The sequence below is a fragment of the Patella vulgata genome, chromosome 6 (assembly GCF_932274485.2).
Source record: "Patella vulgata chromosome 6, xgPatVulg1.2, whole genome shotgun sequence".
Taxonomy (NCBI): Eukaryota; Metazoa; Mollusca; class Gastropoda; family Patellidae; genus Patella; species Patella vulgata.
In genome coordinates, this window is record NC_065884.2 from 15,181,770 (window position 1) to 15,204,432 (window position 22,663).

General features: G+C 36.0%; 1 protein-coding gene across 1 annotated transcript in view; it reads left to right on the forward strand.

Annotated features, from left to right (window-relative positions):
* The window catches only part of LOC126823851 (uncharacterized), a 55,678-nt gene extending 40,836 nt beyond the window's left edge, over positions 1-14,842 (forward strand). The window contains exons 2-3 of the mRNA XM_050552883.2: positions 3,837-3,919; positions 8,583-14,842. Coding sequence (XP_050408840.1) covers positions 8,593-10,596 — 2,004 coding nt within the window. The 5' untranslated portion in view covers positions 3,837-3,919; positions 8,583-8,592 and the 3' untranslated portion in view covers positions 10,597-14,842. The remainder of the gene's footprint in view (positions 1-3,836; positions 3,920-8,582) is intronic.
* The last annotated feature ends 7,821 nt before the right edge of the window (positions 14,843-22,663 follow it).

Below are 22,663 nucleotides of genomic sequence, written 5' to 3' on the forward strand. Positions count from 1 at the left end.
CCAATCCTTCAATAGGTACTGCTGGTTGTGTGTGTGAAATGGCTTTATTTAATGTCCGCTTCCACAGGGGTGATATCGCAGAAATAACTGCTGGTTCTTTTGATAATCATGTTTATAGTATGCTGTATAGCGGCGGACCAGAGAACCCACGACTTGTGAACCCTCTTCTCCTCACTATCCAGAGGGTCCGGGTTCGTTGGCCGAGCATGTTCCTTAGAATTCTTAATTGGTCCAGAACGGACAACCTGGTAAGAACAGGTGCTGAGACGAAAAACTCTAGGAGCCTTGTATACCATCGACCACACGTTAAAAACATCCCGTGGGAATTGAAACAAGAGTGGACGATGGCGCCGATATCAGTCAGGGCAACAGTTCCATCATGGTATACTGCATAGCGTCTTCATTATTTCAGTTGGTGCAGAACAGTTAGACGTTAAACCTCATTTCATTTCGTTAGAAGATCTTGGCTACTATTAAGATCGTATTTCGTATATAATGTTTACTCCATTAGGCAATTTATACTAACGATACTTTTATAAATTTAATGTTCTGCTGTAGTGTGTGGCGTTTATAGCTGTATATTATCTTTACTATGGATCGCATGACGGGTGTTCATTCATTTTGTTTTTAAATAATTATTGAAATATTTTAACATCACGCAGAAAACTTCGAATTCTACCGATGCACATTTGCTAACCTTAACCCTAAAACTTGTATTTTGTAATAGTACACGTACTTTGTATATTGTGTAAAGATTCTTTTATGTACATGTAGACTATATGTATTTTATGATAGAAGGCCCACAATGTACAAGCTGTCACTTACATACCTGTTTGAAAAGGCTGGATCCATGTTTTTATATTTTGATCGATTAATAATTGGTTGTAATAATGTGTAATACTGGATTCATTTAGTGTGTTAGGACATAATACGCTTATTAAAGAAAGGATTAAATCCGTAGGAGGTGGGAGCACATTGACATTGGTACAAACACAGAGAGAGAGAGAGAGAGAGAGAGAATGAGATGGGGTTTAACGTTCACTCGACACAAACTAGGTCATTTCGGGACTAACAAATGGTTCAATTTTATTTCAACAACTGGTTTACGCGTAGGGGTCTCTAGCAGTGGGGGGAAACCGGAGGACCCGGAGAAAACCCTCAAGGTTGCCACGTACAACCGGGCAATCAAAACCACACCAGTGGGGTCCATGATAAACCTTATGATACAGTGCGCACGTGCTAACCATTCGGCCATCAAACACCCCCCCCCCACACACACCCGGTACAAACAGGTGGCGGATTCAGACCCGGTCGCGGGGGTCCGGTACGCTACACTAAATTACAAATATTGAATGATAAACCTGCATATATTAAAACGTTAGGATTTCTCAATTGTGTTATCAATGGTAAACCAGCCAAATATCAGATGTAATTTTAGCGCCCTTGTCTTTCTATACGTTGGTGTACCAGTAAAAGATCCTTGACAGCTAGAATACGGCGACAAGTAGACGGAAACGCCACAGATCGGGCAAAATGTTCCTGTACTAATTGGTGCGGTTGATGGACAAAAATAGGGTGTTAAACCACGTTTTATTTGACAAATGAGTTAATATACAGAAGGTAATATGCTTGGTGACACGAGTATCTAATGATGCTGGTTGGTGACGCGAGTATCTAATGGTGCTGGTTGGTGACGCGAGAATCTAATGATACTGGTTGGTGACACGGGTATCTAATGATACTAGTTGGTGACACGCGTATCTAATGATGCTGGTTGGTTGTATTAATGGGAGGGCTTGATTGACTTTAAGTATGTATACTAATAACGTATTAATATAGTCAATTATTGAAAATTAGACACATATACTGTCCTGTCTATTGTTAGAACGTGGTAGACAGATAGTCAGATATGTACGTGTCTAAAGATCCTCGTCCAAAATAAACATAAAGCTTTTATCCCAGAAACGGATACGCCATCTTGTATGTATACCGCAACTCAAACAAATTTACTATTTGTCCATTTTTACTTCAGTGGTCCTTCAATTGATTATAAAGTTTGGCTGGTCGATTCAATGAGCAAGAAAACCCGGGCCTTGACCTAAAGATTCTCCCTAATTCAATAAAACAATCGTAAATGCATTAACACGGCTGGATCGAAAGAAATTCGTGGAATTGCAACGTTGTTCGTATCAGGAAAAAATACCCTATTGCGATCTAATCGGCTCTAAAATTGTCTTCCAATATTGAACATTTCTTTATACCAGGTATATTCAATATCGGTTAGGTGATAATATTTGCTTATTATATCAAGTTCAATTCCATTGCACATATGTAATCAATTTTACGTTTCGGGATTAAGTGCTCGTCATAATGATTATCATTCTGCTTTTACTTCCCAGAGCATATTTCAAATATCGAGCCGACCTTCCATTAGCGCAATAGCACTTTCAGGTACATTGTTCCTAAAATTATTTGTTTGTGAGCCAGCTATATGTTAAATCGAAATGGTGGGGGAGGGAGAAAAAAAAACACCTTCTCCACCAGACATAATAGCCTATGGTTATACATATGCCGAAATTAATTTACCGTTTTAAGGAAAATGTCCGAAAATCTATCAAAATTGCGTAATTTGTTTATAAATCGTTTATAAATATATCTCAACCAATTATCTATACCGGCCCAACTGTGAATTTCAATTATATGATATTTGGATTGACCGGTATTGCAAAATTTTGAGAGGTGGGATGTCATGCAAAGGCGTGCTTTGGGCGGAAATCAACGGCTTGGAATATAGTTTATCTGGAATTTTTAATCAGTTTACGGTGTTAGTTAAATATTGTTGCTGGCGTAATTCACAAATAGTGTGTTACTTCACAGTCAACCATATGTGATAGTCTTTTATCTCAATTGTTGGAATATGACGGAAAAGGCTTGTTAATATTTGTGAACAAAGAAAAATGTTTTGTTCCTGGCAGCATAGGATACGTTATATAAAGTAGCATCTGTTATATTGCTTCAATTAGAAGCGAGTGTCATGCGAGGGTAGAGTATACTTAATGTATGTGGAACGCATAATACTCATTTTTGTTATTAAAAGGATACCCATTGTTCCTGACAATAGAGCATCTATCTCGAACTATTAGTTCCTAGTGGAACTATTGTTCCATTATGGTTACATATCCGTCTTTGTATGTTTACCCTGTATGCTGGACCACATACTATATTTTGATTACGATTAATTTGGATTGAAGTGTGGGTTTTATCTCACAGCATCAGATACCTTTTTAGGCATCTTGTAGTTTAAGCCCTGAAAGTTGATACCCAAGTTTAAATACTTGAAAATGACGCTGACAATATTGTTAATGTATTCATGTTTAGACATTTAAAAATCATAATGATACTATTGTTGATACTCAAGTTTAGATACTGATATCAATGTTAATATACCCAAGTTTAGATACTTGATATTTATGTTGATACCCAAGTTTAGATACTTGATATTTATGTTGATACCCAAGTTTAAATACTTGAAAGTCATACTGATACTTATGTTGATACCCAAGTTTAAATACTTGGAAGTCATACTGATACTTATGTTGATACCCACGTTTAGATACTTGAAAGTCATACTGATACTTATGTTGATACCCAAGTTTAGATACTTGAATGTCGTGTTGATACTTATGTTGATACCCAAGTTTATTAAATACTAGAAAGTCATATTGATATTAATGTTGACATCTAAATGTGTAGAAATAATACCATCTGAGCGGTGAGTGGTTTCTCTTACCTCTTTGAAATGATCAAATATATCATTTTATTATATCTATTTGCAGGGTTGATTTGAAATAGCATGATATATCATTATAACAGAGAGGAGGAAATCTGGTGAATGTCTGCAGATAGACACTCGATAAAGGTCGGTTTAATACTCTTTGTGTTTGTTATTTCCAGAGTTAAAATAAAGGTTTAGAACCGACATATTACTTCTTTTTGACACTTAATTATTCCTTATGGCTGACTTTCTTTTTGAAAGTCGTTAAGAAGAAGTTGCTCTACTTGATTATCTAAACTTTTGGCACTCACCTAGTGTAACGTGAAGTCGCTCTACTTGATTATCTAAACTTCTGGCACTCGCCTAGTGTAATGTGTCTGTAATTATTTTCACCTGCGAATAGACATTTGATCACACCTCCCAGTATTTAATATGCCGTGTAGTCTTATCCCTTACAGTTTGAAGCAGCGATGGCTTAGTGACAAGTAGGTCCGAGTTCTGATTCCGGTGTCTGCTGAGAGAGAGAGAGAGAGAGAGAGAGAGAGAGAGAGAGAAGAAAGAGAGAGGAGAGAGAGATTGGGTTTAACGTCCACTCGACACAAACTAAGTCCTTTCGGGACTAACATATGGTTCAATTTTATTTCAATAATTCGCTGGGTCTTTAGCAGCGGGGGGAAAGGAAACCGGAGACCCCGGAGAAAACCCACGAGGCTGGGCAGGTGACCCTACTCCTTTTCATGTACAACCCGGGAATCAAAACTACGCAAGTTGACCCAATGACAGACCTTAGGATACAACGGGTTAACCATTCGGCCATCCCCCCCCCCCCCGTGTCTGTCGAGAAAGTTCCCAGTGATTGCTTAAAGTGGTTTCACCTTCTTTATGGACGGATGTATTTCCCCATCACACACATCAGTGGCAACAGTAAGATTAAATTATTACATGTTAGCTAAGATATGCTGCGTCGTTATTCAAATTTCCGTTCACTTAATTATATACTTGTCACCGAGTTCGAAATCAGAGAATTTTGGACTGTGTGTTAACCTTGGTGATATTCTACCGATTGTTACAAACACGAATTGTTTGGGTTTTTTTGTAAATAAAAATCAATAACTCGCCTGAAAATGTCAAGAAAGGGGACTTTTAAAGAAATATATATTACAAAAAAAACTATGATAGATCCTGTTTTTGAATAGAAACTATTACTTATACGAGTTCGAAATAATGGAGTGCCATGTGGTGCTTTATCGTTAGAATATCGTTCAGATTTGACAAACACGAATTTTGTTATTTTTTTAAATAACGCATTTGAAGATGTTAACAAAAAAAATGTCTTTTTAAAATAAAAAATATGAACAAAAAAATGTCAATAAAAACAAATCGCTTTTTTAAAATAAAATAAAAATATGATAGATTTAATAATTGAATAGAAGCTATTTATTATCGGGTCCAAAATTAGAGATTTTCCGGGTGGTCTTATTTTTATATAATAACCCATATAGCAATGACAAGAAATTGCATTTTTGAAATATAAAAAAGCCTTTTAAAATCTATGATTTATTTTAAAATAAAAAAATAGGAGCAAAAAATGTCGATAAAAAAATCGCCTTTTTAAAATTTAAAAAATAGAAACTATTACTTATACGAGTTCGAAATAATGGAGTGCCATGTGAGGCTTTATCGTTAGAATATCGTTCAGATTTGACAAACACGAATTTTGTTATTTTTTTAAATAACGCATTTGAAGATGTTAACAAAAAAAATGCCTTTTTAAAATAAAAAATATGAACAAAAAAATGTCAATAAAAACAAATCGCTTTTTTAAAATAAAATAAAAATATGATAGATTTAATAATTGAATAGAAGCTATTTATTATCGGGTCCAAAATTAGAGATTTTCCGGGTGGTCTTATTTTTATATAATAACTCATATAGCAATTACAAGAAATTGCATTTTTGATATATAAAAAAGCCTTTTAAAATCTATGATTTATTTTAAAATAAAAAAATAGGAGCAAAAACTGTCGATAAAAAAATCGCCTTTTTAAAATTTAAAAAATATGAAAGATTCAATATTTGAATAGAAGCTGTTTATTATCCAGTTCAGAATTAGAGATTTTCCGGGTGGTCTTGTTTTTATTTAATAACTCACAAGCAATGACAAGCAATCGCCTTTTTTAAATATAAAAAAAAGCTTTTTAAAAGTTATGATTTATTCAATAACTGAATATAAGCTATTAATTATCAATAACTGAATATAAGCTATTAATTATCCCATGTCCAGATCACGGACTTCCAGGTTTTTTTCTTTATCGTAAGGGATACTTTCCAGATGTTACAAAAAAACGAATTGTTCTTTTTTTGATATTTTGATATAACAATTCACTTGAAATTGTCATGAAGTCAATATATATTTGATTGATTCAATATTATTAATCGGTGTTCAATTTATAAATCCATAATGACTTTTCTTTTAGCTACGTGAGCTGAACGACACCGCGGATAGAAATAATAAATTAACGGACAATATTGGTCTCAGCCTTTATCACAGGAAATGAAAACACGAGTTATCCTTCTATATAACTGACTGGAGTAACGAGCGATAACAGATAGACGGGCACATAGCTCCGAGTTTTGAGAGAGAGAGAGAGAGAGTCCACTAGCTCATTTCGGCACTAACAATGGTTCAAATTTTATTTCAATAATATGCTTGCGCGCAGGGGTCTTTAGAAGTGGAAGGGAACTGGAGGACCCGGAGAACACCCACGGGGTAGGACAGGCGACCCTACTCCCTATCACGTACAAGCAGCAAATGAAATGAAAGAGACTAATCAAAACGGGCATACACCAAACAGTTATGTTTGTAAGTTTGTAAGTTATGTGAGGAGTCTGATGAGGATATAAGTCATTTCCTTTTCCAGTGTACAGTTCTGGCGGAACTTAGACAACAGATAATTCCCCAAAACTTTCTCAGAAACTACAGTCAATTCAGTCTAGGCAATCTTTGTAATACAGAGTGCCAAAATTACATAATTGCAATTTCACAGTATATCGATAAAGCTAGTCAATTGAAAAAACGTTGATTGATATTGTTGACATTATTGATATTGTATTTTATTGTTATTGTTGTTACCACCACCATCTTCCCACATTTTTGTTAAATGATATTGTATTATTTGTATCTTTGGGTCCAAGACCTCTAAATACTGAATAAACAAATTATTATTATTATTATTACACCAAACAGTGTGCTATAAGGGTAAATTTTGCCTAGACAGCGGCGTTGTCGTTTTACATGATCTACATTGGCTTCCTATATCACACCGTATCACTTGCAAAATACTTACACTTACCCTACATTACATTCAGATAATTCGTCAAATTACCCTAATTTCCTTATCTCCCTATATACTCCATCCCGTACAGAGTCGGATATCAAATTAACAATTTTCTTACACCCTTTTATCCTTCCATATCTTATGGTAAACGCTCTTTCTCCTAACTATCTAATGGCATTGCCAGTTTTAAACGCAATTTAAAGTAGCTAAGTCTCTAACTCAATATCATCCAAAATCTTCAACATTGAAAACACGATTTATTTGTCAAATTAAATCAACATTCATGTTGTGATCTTACCGGAAAAAGATGGGCCTTTGATATCCAATATTTAAGACAAAATAAACATTTTACCATTGGTACACGAATCGTGTACCATAATGCGCTTCAGTCCCAGTTGTATCAAGAGACTCGAGGGACGAGGCTAGACACATTGCACCAAATCAAACGGCGTATGTAGACTTGAATAACCAGACGCTAGAAATTTGCACTCGCTTGAGACTGCTGGCTTATTTCGCCGAACATAACTGATTTGAAATTGGAGTAAAAACGGAAACCATTGAATGTAAATCAGTTTATTTACATTCATACTACAGTATTATATGTGTTGCGACCTACTCTTGTCAATTTCTAGGTCCCAAATTTTAGCGATTTAGCTCCTTTAAAAACGAACTTTTTCGTTGTCTACTATGGCTTTTAATACACGTATCCGAATTTAGTCTGTTTTAGGCGCTGTTCTATTTTATCCTTTATTACTTTTAGCTATTTTAATTTGTTTGTTGCATGTCATATTTTATTATAATCTTTACTACCATATTTTGATTGTTATCGTATACCATTTTAATTTCTATTATCATTCATTTAATAATGTGCAAGTTTAGTTTATTTTTCTATGTATGATAGTATTTGCTAATTTTTTATGTCCACAAAATGTTAATACCAGGTTCCAACAATCACGATTCCTGCTGCGATTGAAATCGTAGTTTTAATCGTGGAGTAATCCTGGTGATCCTATCAGGTCTTATCATATAAACTGAGGTAAGTCGGAGCAAACGTACCCGAACATCTGTACGTACCAGATCGTGGACTCAATAGGGACAATCCTATCGTAACGCATCGTACGACAGTGGGAACAAAAACATAACTGCCCCATTGGGCAGTATTTGATATTGGTAATAGGCGCATTATAAATAAATTATAATAGAAAAAAACAATTATTATACTCTTCGTTGAATTCCAACTTCCAAGGGGTATTTGGCCTTCATGTCAATTTGTAGATGGGACCGACGCAGGTGTTCCGAAGGACTAGACACTGTTCCTTGCCAGGCCCTCTACTGACGAATCTTGAAGGGCTTTAATCCTTTTTAGTAAGCCAATGCCTTTCCCACTGTGGGCGCCCCAGCCGCTGACACTATAAGTCCGCCAACCATCAACATTAATATTATGACAAATATATGTCTTTATATTTCAGCTGAAACAATATGATGTCCACAAAGATTAGATGTCAAAGACTGCAATTTGGGTTTCTTATTTTAACGTGTATGATACCAAATGGCGTTTTCAGCACCTGTCGCTTTCCGGAGTTCCTTCAACGAGAGCAGCCGTGGGCAGCTGATTATGGGGAGGGGAGATTTGTCGCGTATGTCAAGAACACGTATATGCAGATAAACCAATTGAAAGGGGGAAATGACAGTACTTATGCTAGACGATGTATCGAGGAAACGAAAGGTAATAAATATTTAGTTACCCATGAAGAAAGCCTAAAACCTCCAAAATATATGTGCATGGAATTCTTACAAAGAAGTGAAAACATTGTGCAGCTAAAAGTGTCACGTCAATCTGATCGGCGATCTATTGAACTTTGTGATGAAAGTGGTATGGGATTGGACCATTGGCCGATTGTGCAAATAGCCCAATCACCCGAACAAAGAATTGTGTGTCCGTTTGTAGGGGGGTACAATATAAACATGTATTTTCCTAATGAAACAATGGTTTGTGTGGATAATCTGCTATTAATGCGCATGGAAAGCGAATGTGAGTCGGGAGAGGGGCTTACTTTTGACTTCCGTACCGATAAATGTATCCCAGCAAATCTCCCACGAGAAATCAAACAGCGAGCGTATTGTATCGCACATTGGACGGAGGAGGGCCACACCTTCATTGTCTTGCAACATTCTACGGTGCACAAACATTTTTGGTGCTTACGTATTACTGATGCCTTAGGTGATATCCGCACAGCTTATCTGTTTCTTAATCTGGTCTGCGATCCCAGCGAACCAGTTTTACAGACACTCAACTATTTCCACTTCCGAATGTCAAGGGTCATCTACTCCACAATATGTGCCGACGAACTTGACGGCTGTTCCATTATACAATCATTCTGTCTCACAGATTTCCGACGGCACTGTAGCAAAACGTGTGATTCTTGTGAATATGAGAGTGAATTGGGCTTGTGTACATTTCCCGAACATTTACGCGGCAACTGGATAGAGAGTTCTCGTCAAAATAATCGTAGGATGAGCGTGAAAGAATATTCTCTCGGGTTGCAAAATATTGGGAAGTTTGAATGTCTTAACATTGAAAGCGAGAGTTATGCCGATAAAAGGATATTGCTGGAACTATTTGATAATGGATGCTATCCACGATACGCATGCGTTGATCTGGAGAAGATTGCGCCCTCTGTAATAATCTATCGTCTAGGTAACAGAATTGACTGGCCACTTCCCTATCGTGAAAATGACAAGGACTATTTATGTAAAGCGGACAAATTCAAAGACCGGAATACGAAATATGCGAAAGAGCGACCTCCCAAAATTTTAATTCATGCTGATGTCCTTCATCCGGTGAGCTGCGGTCTTCCCGCGAAACTTCAATACGGTATCTCATTTAAGGAGGATGGAAAATTATGCGGCGGATGTCTATATTACAGCCCGTATAATGACGCAGATAAAATATATATTCAGCCTGTCAACTGCTCAGTGGATCCTTACCCATTAGAATATAATTGCCTGGCATCGTTTGATTTCGGAAACAGAACGCACGCTGTCGTGACAAAGACGAGTATCCCCGGAAACTATGGGGAGTACTTATGCTGGGTTTTCACGATGGATAAAAAAATTAAGGTGATTAAATCGGCAGATTGTTATGAATTTGAGAACGAGTTTGCTGACCCAGAAGGACTCGAGGCTCAATTTTCTATAATGGATGTCGCTGAAGAGTCACCTAATAATTTATGTCGGAATTTAGTTTTTGCACCTCGGACAACTAGTGCCCGACACGTGAGTAATGGAACGACAATTATGCCAAAAGTGCTTTATACTATCCTTGAACCAGAAAAACCAAACGCTCAAACGGAACATAGTAGCGAGATGGATGCCAAGGCGGTTTACGATCACAGAAACTTAGGCCATGCGTTACAATCAAATGTATTAACAACTAAAATCATTTTACTAATTGCGTTAATTATTCTAGTGGCGAGGACTTAACGTTTTGAGATTTGTTTTAACTATGAGCGAAGATTGTGATATTTCTTGCGTGACGGAAACAAGTGGACGTACGGGAACGTTGATTTTTTTCTTCTGGTAATGAAGGAAAGGGCGTGTCTGTGTTCTAACACGCCAGATTAAAAGAGATTAGATGGATGGATTGTATAAATAAGACAATATTTTAAGGCGTGTGCTTCCAGTTATCAAAGTACTCTCCAGCTTTGGAAGAGTTTATATAAGAGTAGACACTTTGTTGTGTACATAACGGGCAAATGGCCATATTTATGTTGTAGATGATATTACTTACCAACATAAAAGGACGTCTGAGAATATGAAAATTTTACAATATTTGTTTTTGCAGTGTTTTTAAAATTAAGTAGAACTTTTACGGTTTAAATGTCGAACATTGGAAAAATAACAATAGCACATATGAATAATATATTAACTTTAATGCTAGGTTCCAAAATATCACGATTCGTGCTACGATTGAAATCGTGGTTTTAATCGTGGAGTAATCGTGGTGATTCTATCAGGTCTTATCATATATTGAGGTCAGTCGTAGCAATCAGCTTGGTCGTATCGAAGCCTATCCGAACTCAATAGGGACATTCCTATCCTGACGCATCGCTCGACAGTGAGAACTTGGCATAAGCAGATTTCTTTGGTTTGGCGCCTTATCACTGGCGTCATATCCATGTTTGGAGACTTATCACTGAAATCACAGCCATGGTCCATAATATGTAGGTTACTTGGAAAATATAAAAGATATTTTGAAATTGATTTTTTTTATCATTCTTGATACTGTAGGGATTACGTGCAATATAGTATACAGAAATAGATACATGTTTTTCATTTTAAGTGTTTGTGATCACAAGAAGATTGAGTAAAAAAAGAACCAGTTAGTATAGGAGTATATTTATACGTACGCGTTAATTCTTCATTAGACGTCAACGTAACCCCAAAACGCTAATCTAGTAAAACTATTTCGTTTTGTTTTCGTGGATATAATTTTGTTTACTCTCGTAAAATATAGGGAATATCTAATGAAGAAAAACTGTTCAAAACAACAGGTTTTTAACAGATTAGGGCTCGGCATGGGAATATATATTTCCATCATGTGGAAAAACCCCCCCAACAAATTGAGAAAAAAAGTTAAATTATTTTCTTTTCGATCTCGTTAAGCTAAAGTTTGTCTAGAATCCAAACTGCTCGAATATAGTATATCATAAAGTGTATAATATATAGCTTGAATATAGTATATTGAAAAGTGCATAATATATAGCTTTTTGTAAGATATCTGTAAATAAAATGTATAATTTGTAGCACAACACAGTTCAGTGGATAACAATCACTATATTGTATACACACGACGTTTCCACAAGAGCAATCTAATTAAACCAGAAATCTACATTTCGTTTCGTTTCTTTATACAGTGAAGACAAGTAAAACGAAATTTTGACCTATAAAAACGAAACGAAATAGGGTCTGTGTTTTAATCAGATTGCGACAAAAGTTGACTTGTCGTTTCAAGCAAAAAATTACAAATACTCACAGTGATTGTTATCCAAATGTGTTGTGTTGTGTCATGTTCAATCGCTAAATGCCATTCATGTATATCATTGTTGTTCGTTTTTTCCCGTTCATTCCAAATTAATTTTTAAGATATATAAATATTTTCTTTTCGTATATTTATTAATATTATATACCGGTATGTAAATAGATCGAAGTTAATATCCGTTTGTTTGTTAAATATTTAACGATTGTTCTTTTTTTAAATTATAAATCTTTATTATTATGAGCGTAAATGAGACCCTTGCGGTTGACTTAGCGATTACTTGATCGATGAACTAACTTTAACTCGGACTGGCAGAATAGTTACTAATCTATTTGGGCGACAAGTATTTTCTCACGCTTTGAAATGTCGACCAAATAAATTACTAATTGTTTTTCCATAAGTACGCGTTGCTATATTCAGTTAACAAATGCCCGTAGAAGATTACTTAATAAACTATAACACGTACTTATGGAAGAGCAATTACTAATTTATCGGGGCGACGAGTATCTTCTCACTTAAAAACTTTGAGAGAGTACGCTTCGAAATGACGGTAAAAAAAATCAGTAATTGTTCTTCCATAAGTAAGCGTTATAGTGTATGGCTATATCCTGTTGATAAATGCCTCTAGAGAATTACTTAATACACTAAAACACATACTTCTAGAAGAACAATAATCGGGACAACGAGTATTGTCTCACTTGCTTCCAACAGTTGAGAAAATACTCTTCGAAACATCGGCCAAATAAATTAGTAATTGTTATTCCATAAGTATGCGTTATAGTGTATGGCTATATCCAATTCATATATGCCTCTAGACAATGACTAATTTATCGGGGCAACGAGTATTGTCTCACTGGCTTGAAAAAGTTAAGAGAGTACTCTTCCAAACATCGGCCAAATAAATTAGTAATTGTTCTTCCATAAGTATGCGTTATAGTGTATGGCTATATCCAATTCATAAATGCCTCTAGAGGATTACTTAATACACTAAAACATATACTTCTAGAGCAACAATTACTAATTTATCGGGACAACGAGTAATTGTCTCACTGGTTTGAAAAAGTTAAGAGAGTACTCTTCCAAACGTTGGCCAAATAAATTAGTAATTGTTCTTCCATAAATATGTGTTATAGTTTATTACTCTGTCCAATTTGTAGATGTCTCTAACCTATTATGATGATTACTTAATCTCTATAATGATGCTTGTCTGAGAAGTGTTGGATATCAAAACATGCATATTAAAAGTTGTGACCACGATCAACGATAGTTTATGGGTTGTTTTTAGATAATATTATTTTAAAGTGAAACTTTTTATTCCGTGTAAATATCGTGTGTAATATATTCTGTTCCATTCTTAAATAGAACATAACATGTATATACTCCATATCAGTGTTCGAAATTAAAGTCCTGTACATGTATGTTTGATTAATCATATCAATTTTATCATTTATTAATTATTTTCTTTTAATTATTGTTCGATATTTATCGATAAATCGATCAATGCTTCTCTGGTTTCCAAGTTGTCTGTCTCTAGTCTTATGGCTTAGGTTAAACGTGCCAATATATACAGTTAATATTAATATTATAGTTGCGGTATGTACGTAGACTTGTGTATATAAGATAGAAAGGAGTAGAATTAAATCATTAGCTACGTAAAGGGTATGTTAAGATAATTTCATTATTTAGTCAACCCGAAACCTTTTGTTGTCGACCGAGAGAATACTATAATAAACTAGATAACAGTGGGTATAAATAGCTTCTTGGAAATTTCACAATAAATTGACTTTATAAAGTTAATTTGTACATGCTGAAATATTCAGTTTGTGGACGGAGTTTATTTTATAAATGTTATACATTTTATAAATCTTGAGCGGTCTACTCTTATATCGAATTCCAACTGCCAATGGATCGTTTACGTGCATGTCAATGTGTACACGGGATCTCGTTTTTTCGTCAATCCGAACGACTATACGTTGTCCCTTGCCAGGCCCTTGGTCCGGCACCACTGACAAGGGGGAACCGCGCCGGAAATTCCACGCAGAGATCGAACACGATTTTTTATGTTAGCGAGCCAACGTCTTACTCACTGAGCCACCGTAGCTCCCATGAAAACGTAACTTAGCCAATATACGATAAGTTTCAGCACAAGATAATAGAGAGAGAGAGAGAGAAATGGGGTTTAACGTCCACTCGACACAAACTAGGTTATTTCGGGACTAACATATGGTTTAATTTTATTTCAATAATTCGCTTGCGCGTAGGGGTCTTTAGCAGTGGGAGGAAGCCGGTGGACCCGGAGAAAACCCACGAGGTTGGACAGGCGACCCTACTCCTTGTCACGTACAACCGGGGATTCACAAGATAATAAGTGGCGGTTTGAGTTCTAAATATTCCCCAATTTCATCACATACTGCTTCAAAGATTTCTATTTTTTTTTTCAGCCTATACCCAGTTAAAGAGATAATAGGTGTGGAGTTAGGCTTATATTGTTGACCCTCCGTTCTTAATTATATGTACTATAATGTATAGTGATTGATATTTTCTAATTAAATTAAATATTTCTTTAATTTATATAATTATACTATAATAATAATTGTATTATAATAACTTGTTGTTTATGTTGTCTGTGACAACTTTAAAATGCTTTATATCTTGTATCTGTCATTTTTTTCTTACCAATAAATATGTTTCTGTTTACGATTGGTTTTAGTTATTTCTTAATGTCAAAGGAATACAGGGCGATGTTAGTCTTGACGCCATTTGGAAATGAAATAAAATGGTTTAACGTCCTACTGTTCTGCTCAGAACCGGGCTAATGAAGACGGGCATACGCCATACAGTGTGCCATGAGGGACATTTTGTCCAGACAGCGACACTACGGCCTACTCTTATATCAAATTCCGACTGTCAATGGATCTTTTACGTGCACGTCAATGTGTACACGGGACCTCGGTTTTTCGTCCCATCCATCCGAAAGACTAGACAGCTCTCCTTGTCAGGCCCTCTGCCCTGCATCACTGACAAGGGGAAACCACGCCGGAAAAGCTGGATGAACTTTCTCGCCCAATGCAGGGATCGAACACCCGACCTCCAGGCTTAGCGAGCCAGCGTCTTACCAACCTAGCTACCGTGACCCCGCAAAGCCTTTTGGTGGAAATGTGGCCGTATAGTGTCGCCATCCCCGTCTTAAGACTCTCTAGAACAGTGTTTTCAAAATGGGGGAATGAGCAGTTAAAAATTGTACTGGCATGAGGGAGGAGTACAAAAATGTGGGAATGAGCAGATCAAAGGCGTGATGAAGAATGAAATGTGAGGAGAGCGAAAATGGGGATGAAAAAAACCCACCAAAAAACAAGAAACAGTAAGAACATTACCGTGTGCTTCCACAAACTAAGTGATGCCACTCATTTTGTCGCCAGTTTTTTGCTTCTGTTTCCACAATAGTAACACCGCAGACAAAGTGATGTACCCTTTACTTTATGGGAAGGTCTGTTTATGAGTGTGTCTACTGTCATGATGTATCAAGGGGGGTAAGGCAGAAATGTACTTTCAAACTACATGTATTCACATTTTGAGTGGGGTTTTTTTTACTAAAAAAAGAAATTAAATAAATTTATCTATTGGGAAGCACTTTAAAGGCCTTAAATTGAGATACCTATATCCCGCTATTTATATAGAAAGCCAAGATTAATCTGTCGTGGAGGGCTTCGAATGATAAACTTTCATTGTTTGCGGATAAGAAATGAAATGAGATGGGTTTAACGCCCTACTGTTCTGTTCCGACCAGAATACTGAAATAGTGTGTGCTGTGAGGGAAATTTTGCCTGGACAGCGGCATTATGGGCTGTCGAATTCCAACCGCCAAGGTATATTTACGTGCACGTCAATGTGTACATGGGACCACCCGAACGATTATACACTATCCCTTGTCGGGCCCTCTGTACAGCACCACTGACAAGGGGGAATCACGCCGGAAAATGCCGATGAATTTTCTCGGACAATCCCAGTGATTGAACACAGGACATCCACGATAGCGAGCTAACATCTTACTCACGGAGCTACCGCGGCCCCCTATTGCCCGTAGAAAACGTTGTATTGTAAAAAATGAAATGACATAAATAACTTGAATGTTGTTAGGAGTTTCCGAATCCTGTACAGTGTCTTCTTAGGACGTTAAACCCCATTTCATTTCATTACAGTGTCTCCTTAAATAGAACAAGTTCGACTCCATCATGAACAGCAGCTGATTCCTGTCACAGACGAACTGTCCATGATAACAAGAGAGAGAAGGCAGCGTGTGCGGCGATTAGATTCCGTATGGTTAGTTGGGGAAGCTATATGTTTTCAAAAGTAAAACGTCTGGCCAGGAAAAGAACTTTTGGTCATTTTAAGACATGTTTCTGGTATAATACTTCATGTAATAAAAAATGAAAAAATTGTTTGTTCCAGTCGTTTGAATCAAGCTTGGTAAGCATAAAAGAACTTGGATATATTCATATTTATATTTCGCCTAGTATCACGCATGTTGGTCTGACAATTAAGAATTTCAAGTGAAGTAATGTGCAATTATGTCTTGGTCCAATTAAAATACACCCGTCATGTAACCATAGCATCTTCCTCATAGACATAACTGCATTGCAGACGTTAATGGAATTCTTAAGTTTATATTTTAATCGATGGAATATCAGTCGCCATACATGTGCAAATACATAATTAGATCAATTAAAATTCTACCAGACAAAAATAAGGGAAGTTACGCCCTCAATTGTAGTTATTCATCGCAATAAAAATAAACCAAAATATATGTCAACAAATTATTCTTATCGCGGTACAAACAAACTGAAATGCATTTCACCAAAGTATTCTTATCGTGGTACAAACAAACTGAAATGCGTGTCACCAAAGTAGTCTTAGTGACTTTATCTTAAAGTGATAGTTTATAAACTGTCGTCAGAGTTTATCTTAAAGTGATAGTTTAGAAACTGCCGTCAAATTATTTACAGAGTTTATCTCAAGGTGATAGTTTAGCAACTGCCGTCAAATTATTGACATACCTTACCTTAAGGTGATAGTTTAGCAACTGCCGCCAAGTTGTTCTGACTGGCTTTATCTATATAATAGTTTAAAAATAGATAATGAAAACTGGATATATTGAAAATCTCAGTCAAATTACTTTATTCCGAGCGACGTTATGATTGCTTGAAGTTTTGAAAATAAAACCTTAATTGTCTCGATTGTCAAGTATCATTGCTACGACAATAAACGAAAGACTCGATTATTCATTTTAACTTTTAACGAAGGTATGGCAGACATTGTCTTATCCACTTAATAGTTAAGCCACGCGATGAACTATAGAGTTCAGCATGTGCTTGCCACGTGAATAAATGTCTAATAATAATAATAATAATAGTTTATTTTCAATAAGTATTCAGGCCATGGGCCCATGATCAAGACAAGATCATAACATTACAAACATAACAAACCAACACTATTTACACAGATTCATCATAATCATAACCTCACATTATATTAGGATTTCATTATTTTAGTTTACTCAAGTAATTTTCTCTTCTTTTCATAGTATTATAAATAAACTTACTTATGTTACAGATTATATCACAATTTGTACTCTGTAAGTATCCTTTAACACGAATCTCACTCTTACAGTAATTATTGACATTGCAAATAAATGTCTAAATAACCCTTAATAGTCTCGATTGTCAAGTATCGTTGCTATGATAATAGCGTTTAACGAAGATATGGCAGACGTTGTCTTATTCACTTAGCCACCCGATGCCATAGAGAGTTCATTAAATGTCGAAATAATATTTTTATATATATTATTTGGATCGTTTAGAGACTATATCTAAACTACAGGAAAGCCATCTTTCTTGCTGAAGAAGTTATAGACGAGCTATGAATGGAAAATACTATTATGAGTAGAGTCGTCACTTAGCGATAGGCCAAAATGTGTACCCTAGCTATGCGCTGCACATACGGTAACCACGAATAGTCGTCGGACAGATAAGGTTGACTTTTTTCTTTTATTTATTCAACCGCACTAATCACTTTCAGTCTATAATTTTATTCTTCTGGGTCATAAGAAATATCACACTTTAGTTTAAAACAAGTTTCAGTTGATCTTATTAATTTCCAGGGAAGACTTTAAATGATTTATCAGTTTTAAATTATGATATTTAAAATATTATAATCAAGGGGTTTAACATCTTATCTTTCTGCACGAACCAAGCTAATGAAGACGGGCATACGCCATGCAGTGTACTATGACGTCGACCAAAGATGTTAGTGCCAAAGGGTCGAGAAACTACTTGAATAACTAATGTTTGTCAAACACGCCGACCCCAGTAAAATACTAATAACAGAACACGGTTTTATGGGAAACAGTCACTAGTTTTATTCTAAAAGCACCTAATAGATTTACTCACGCGCTTGAATACTTGTTGCGTGTAAGATCGTAAATATAAATAAAGTTTTTATCAATAATGCATATTCGTGAGAATTTGGGCTCTCATTATATATCAATGGAAAACTATTCCAGGGTCGGTTGTCTACCAATAAAGCTTGCCTGAACAATATGTTCAATATGGGTTCTGTGAGTGATAGCTCGCAACTTATCCGTGACATTGGCGGCACGTTAGAGATCCCTGCCATTTGGACATAGAAATAGTTTTCCGGGCAAAGTTTCCCTCGCAGAAACTGTTAACTGTTCTAATAATACATGTACTACTGATTAATTGACGATTGTTAGATTGATTTTACTTTTGGACAAGTCAGCCACACATAACGGAGCCAGAATGATGACACTGACCCAATGCCGCACTTTGACACAAAATGATTTCCCAAAGTGCCGAAACAGAACTTACTTCACGGAAAGTTCTTAATTTGTTCAGAACCCACTTGGCTACTGTCTATATTGTGTCCACTGTTTACTGTACAGTAAATTACCCCCACTGCTCTGTATAAAAATTACAAAAGCAGTGGGACACTACCATGATGTCAAGTGAAAATCACACTCTTAGTGTACTGTTTGAGAGATGGAAAGTAGCATATTTAGGAAAACATCAGACTTTAACACACAGAACAGAGAAAGGCGTTCACGTATTCAAACAGTTTAAGATCATCTCACTCACTGATTAGTAGATTGCAATCTGTATATTCAGTGAGGACTAGTTTAATAGTTCAAAATCAACCCAGTCAAGTTAATACACCAATCTTTAAATCATCTCAGTCTAGTTAGTAGACCAATCTGTATTTAGTGAGTACTAGTTTAACAGTTTAAAATCAACTCAGTAGCATGACTCTTTAAAATCATCTCAGTCTAGTTAGTATATCGATCTGTATTTAGTAAGTACTAGTTTAACAGCTTAAAATCAACTCAGTAGTTAGTAGACCAATCTCTATTCAATGAGTACTAGTATAGCAGTTTAAGATCATCTCAGTCTATTTACTAGATTGATCTGTATTCAGTGAGTATTAAGTTTAACAATTTAAATCAACTCAGTTTAGTCAATAGATAAATCTGTATTTGATGAGTACTATTATCTATTATCTATATATATATTTGTGACTGTCGTTTGTCTGTCTGTCTGTCTGTCTGTCCGGGGTTGGCGGCTACACTAGGTCTGCCCCGAGTCTGAAATTTGGGGTATAGGGGTAGCTCGGACCGGGGAGGAACATAGGCCAGGTGGCGTTAGTTTACCACTTCCGGTTTCGGAGTTATGACCCCCGAGCGAAGCCGGGTATCCTGCTAGTAACAGTATAAAATAAACTCATTCTAGTTAATAGAACAATCTGTATTCGATGAGTACTAGTTTAACAGTACATGTATAAAATCAACTCAGTCTAGTTAATAGATCAAACTGTATTCGGTGAGTACTAGTATAACAGTTTACATCAACTCAGTCTACTAAACAGACCAATCTGTATTCGGTGAGTACTATTATAACAGTTTAAAATGTACTCAGTTTAGTTAATAAATCAATCTGTGCTTAGTGAGTACTGCATGTAGTTTAACAGATTAAAATCAACTCAACCTGGGGATACCTCCATTGATGTAAAACAAGCTAGGTATAGACCTAACTTAAAATACAGGGAAACCCTATCTTCCTAGCTGAGAACAACATATCTTACGAGTTATGGATTGAAATACTATTATGTTTCAACTCTAAACATACTGCCATTATGAAATGAAATGAAATGAAATGAAATGAGGGAAATTTTGCCCGGCCTACTTTTATATCGAATTCCAACTGTCAAGGGATCTTTTACGTGCACGCCAATGTGTACACGGGACCTCGGTTTGTCTTCCCATCCGAACGACTAGAAAGCTGTCCTTGTCAGGCCCTCCGTCCTGCATCACTGACAAGGAAGAATCACGCCGGAAAATCTGGATGAAATTTCGCGGTTAATGAACAGTTATCCTCTACCCATATGGCATCTAACGCTGTTAATCTGTTAACTATGACCAGCACGAAGAGTCGTTGGACAGATAAGGATTTTTTTTTTATTTCATTTATTGTGGGCTATCTAATCACTTTCAAACAATAATTTTATTTTTCTAGTTCATAAGAAATATCAAACAAGTTATTTTAAGTAAACCAATTAACCTCGATGGAACACGTCTTTAAATGAATAATCAGTTTCTTTAAATACAATCAATATAGGAATGACTGTATGTTCTATAAATATTATAAGAAATTATACAATTCCATGTTATGACACACCTTTCAATTTTAACAAAGTCTATTAACAAATACTTCAAAATGTTTTTCTATAGACTTCCTATAGACATAATTAATTATATGTGTTTCTAGAAATAGAGTGGCGAAAACCAGGAGAAGTTTTTATTTTAACATTGGGGGTCTATAATTAAACCTTATTCAGCAAAGAAGGAACTTGTCAAAATTTAGTCTAGGTGTCAAAACTGTTCGCCGTGCAAAGCTGTGGCACAGGAAACAATTCTCAGACTTTACTCACTCAAGTGTCATTTACCCTTATATACATCTGGTACACTGGCACCAAATTATTTTAGCATTAAACATACATTATGCAAGAGCTAAATCTGCCTATAGCCGATCTTTCTTTAGACCTGAAATGTTATATAAATTGTTAATTAGACATTAATTAACTTATCCAGACCATAATCATCTCTCGATGTCATCGCTAGTCTGCGATGTTTATTGGATTAGGTTCCGTTTTTTTGTTCGACTTCCATTCATGATTTAATCATGAAGTGGATAATCGAGACTATGTTTTACATCGTGCCGACTTTAGTAATGATGATCGAGGCTAGGCCGAAAATTCAATTCTAAAAAACGATGTTCAGAGTGGATCAATTTGACTGAAATTTTCAGCAAATTCCCTTTACATTATCTAGTTTTTAACTATTATGGTGAGAACTGCCAGCTCTTTATCTAAAAAACCGAGGTCCCGTGTACACATTGGCGTTCACGTAAAAGACCCTTGACAGTAGGAATTCGATATAAGAGTAGGCCGTACTGCCGCTGTCTGCGCAAAATTTCCCTCATAGCACACTGTATGGCGTATGCCCATCTTCATTAGCCCAGTGCGGAGCAGAACAGTAAGACGTTAAACTCCATTCATTTCATTTAGTTTCTTTATCTATAATCTCCCATAATGTCTCTTTAAGCGAGTTTATATCAGTAACTAAACTTAATGATACGCCTGATACGCAATAATTCTCTTATTGCTGCTAATGATGATGATATCTGCTTAAAGTCAATTTAAAACTCATATTGTGCTTCCCTATGGATGACAATGTCCCAAATAGTGCTTTTCGAAATAGACTCAACGACCATCCAAGTTAATAAAGACGGCCAGAGGCCATACAGTGTGGTGTGAGAGCGTACTTTCATACGGCATGCAATGCGCTGTGATAGCCACTTAAGTTTCTGGTGTTGAAAGTTCGAGAAACTACTTGAAGAACTTATGTTTGTGAAGCACACCGACCCCAGTAAAATACTAATAACAGAACACGGTTTTTATGGGAAACAATCACTAGTTTTATTCTAAAAGCACCTAATAGATTCAATCACGCGTTTCAATACTTGCTGCGTAGTAAGATCGTAAATATACATAAAGACTTTATAAGTAATTCATATTCGTGAGAATTCGGACTCTTATTATATATTGATGGAGATCGATTCAAGGATCTGTTGTCTACTAAAAGCTTACCTGAACAATAAGTTCAATATGGGTTCTGTGAGTGATATCTGGCTTTTTTTTAATCGATGTTTCTGACATAGACAGGACGTTAAAGATCCCCGACAGTTGTCCGAGCAACATTTCCATCATAGTACACTACAATTGGGACATTGGTCTACATTAGTCCTTTTGGTGCAGGGGTATTGGATGGCCGAATGGTTAGCGCGTGCACGTCGCATTTTAAGGTATCATTAAGTAAACTGGTGAGGTTTCGATTCCCCGGTTGTACTTGACAAGGAGTAGGGTTGCCTGCCCATCCTCGTAGGT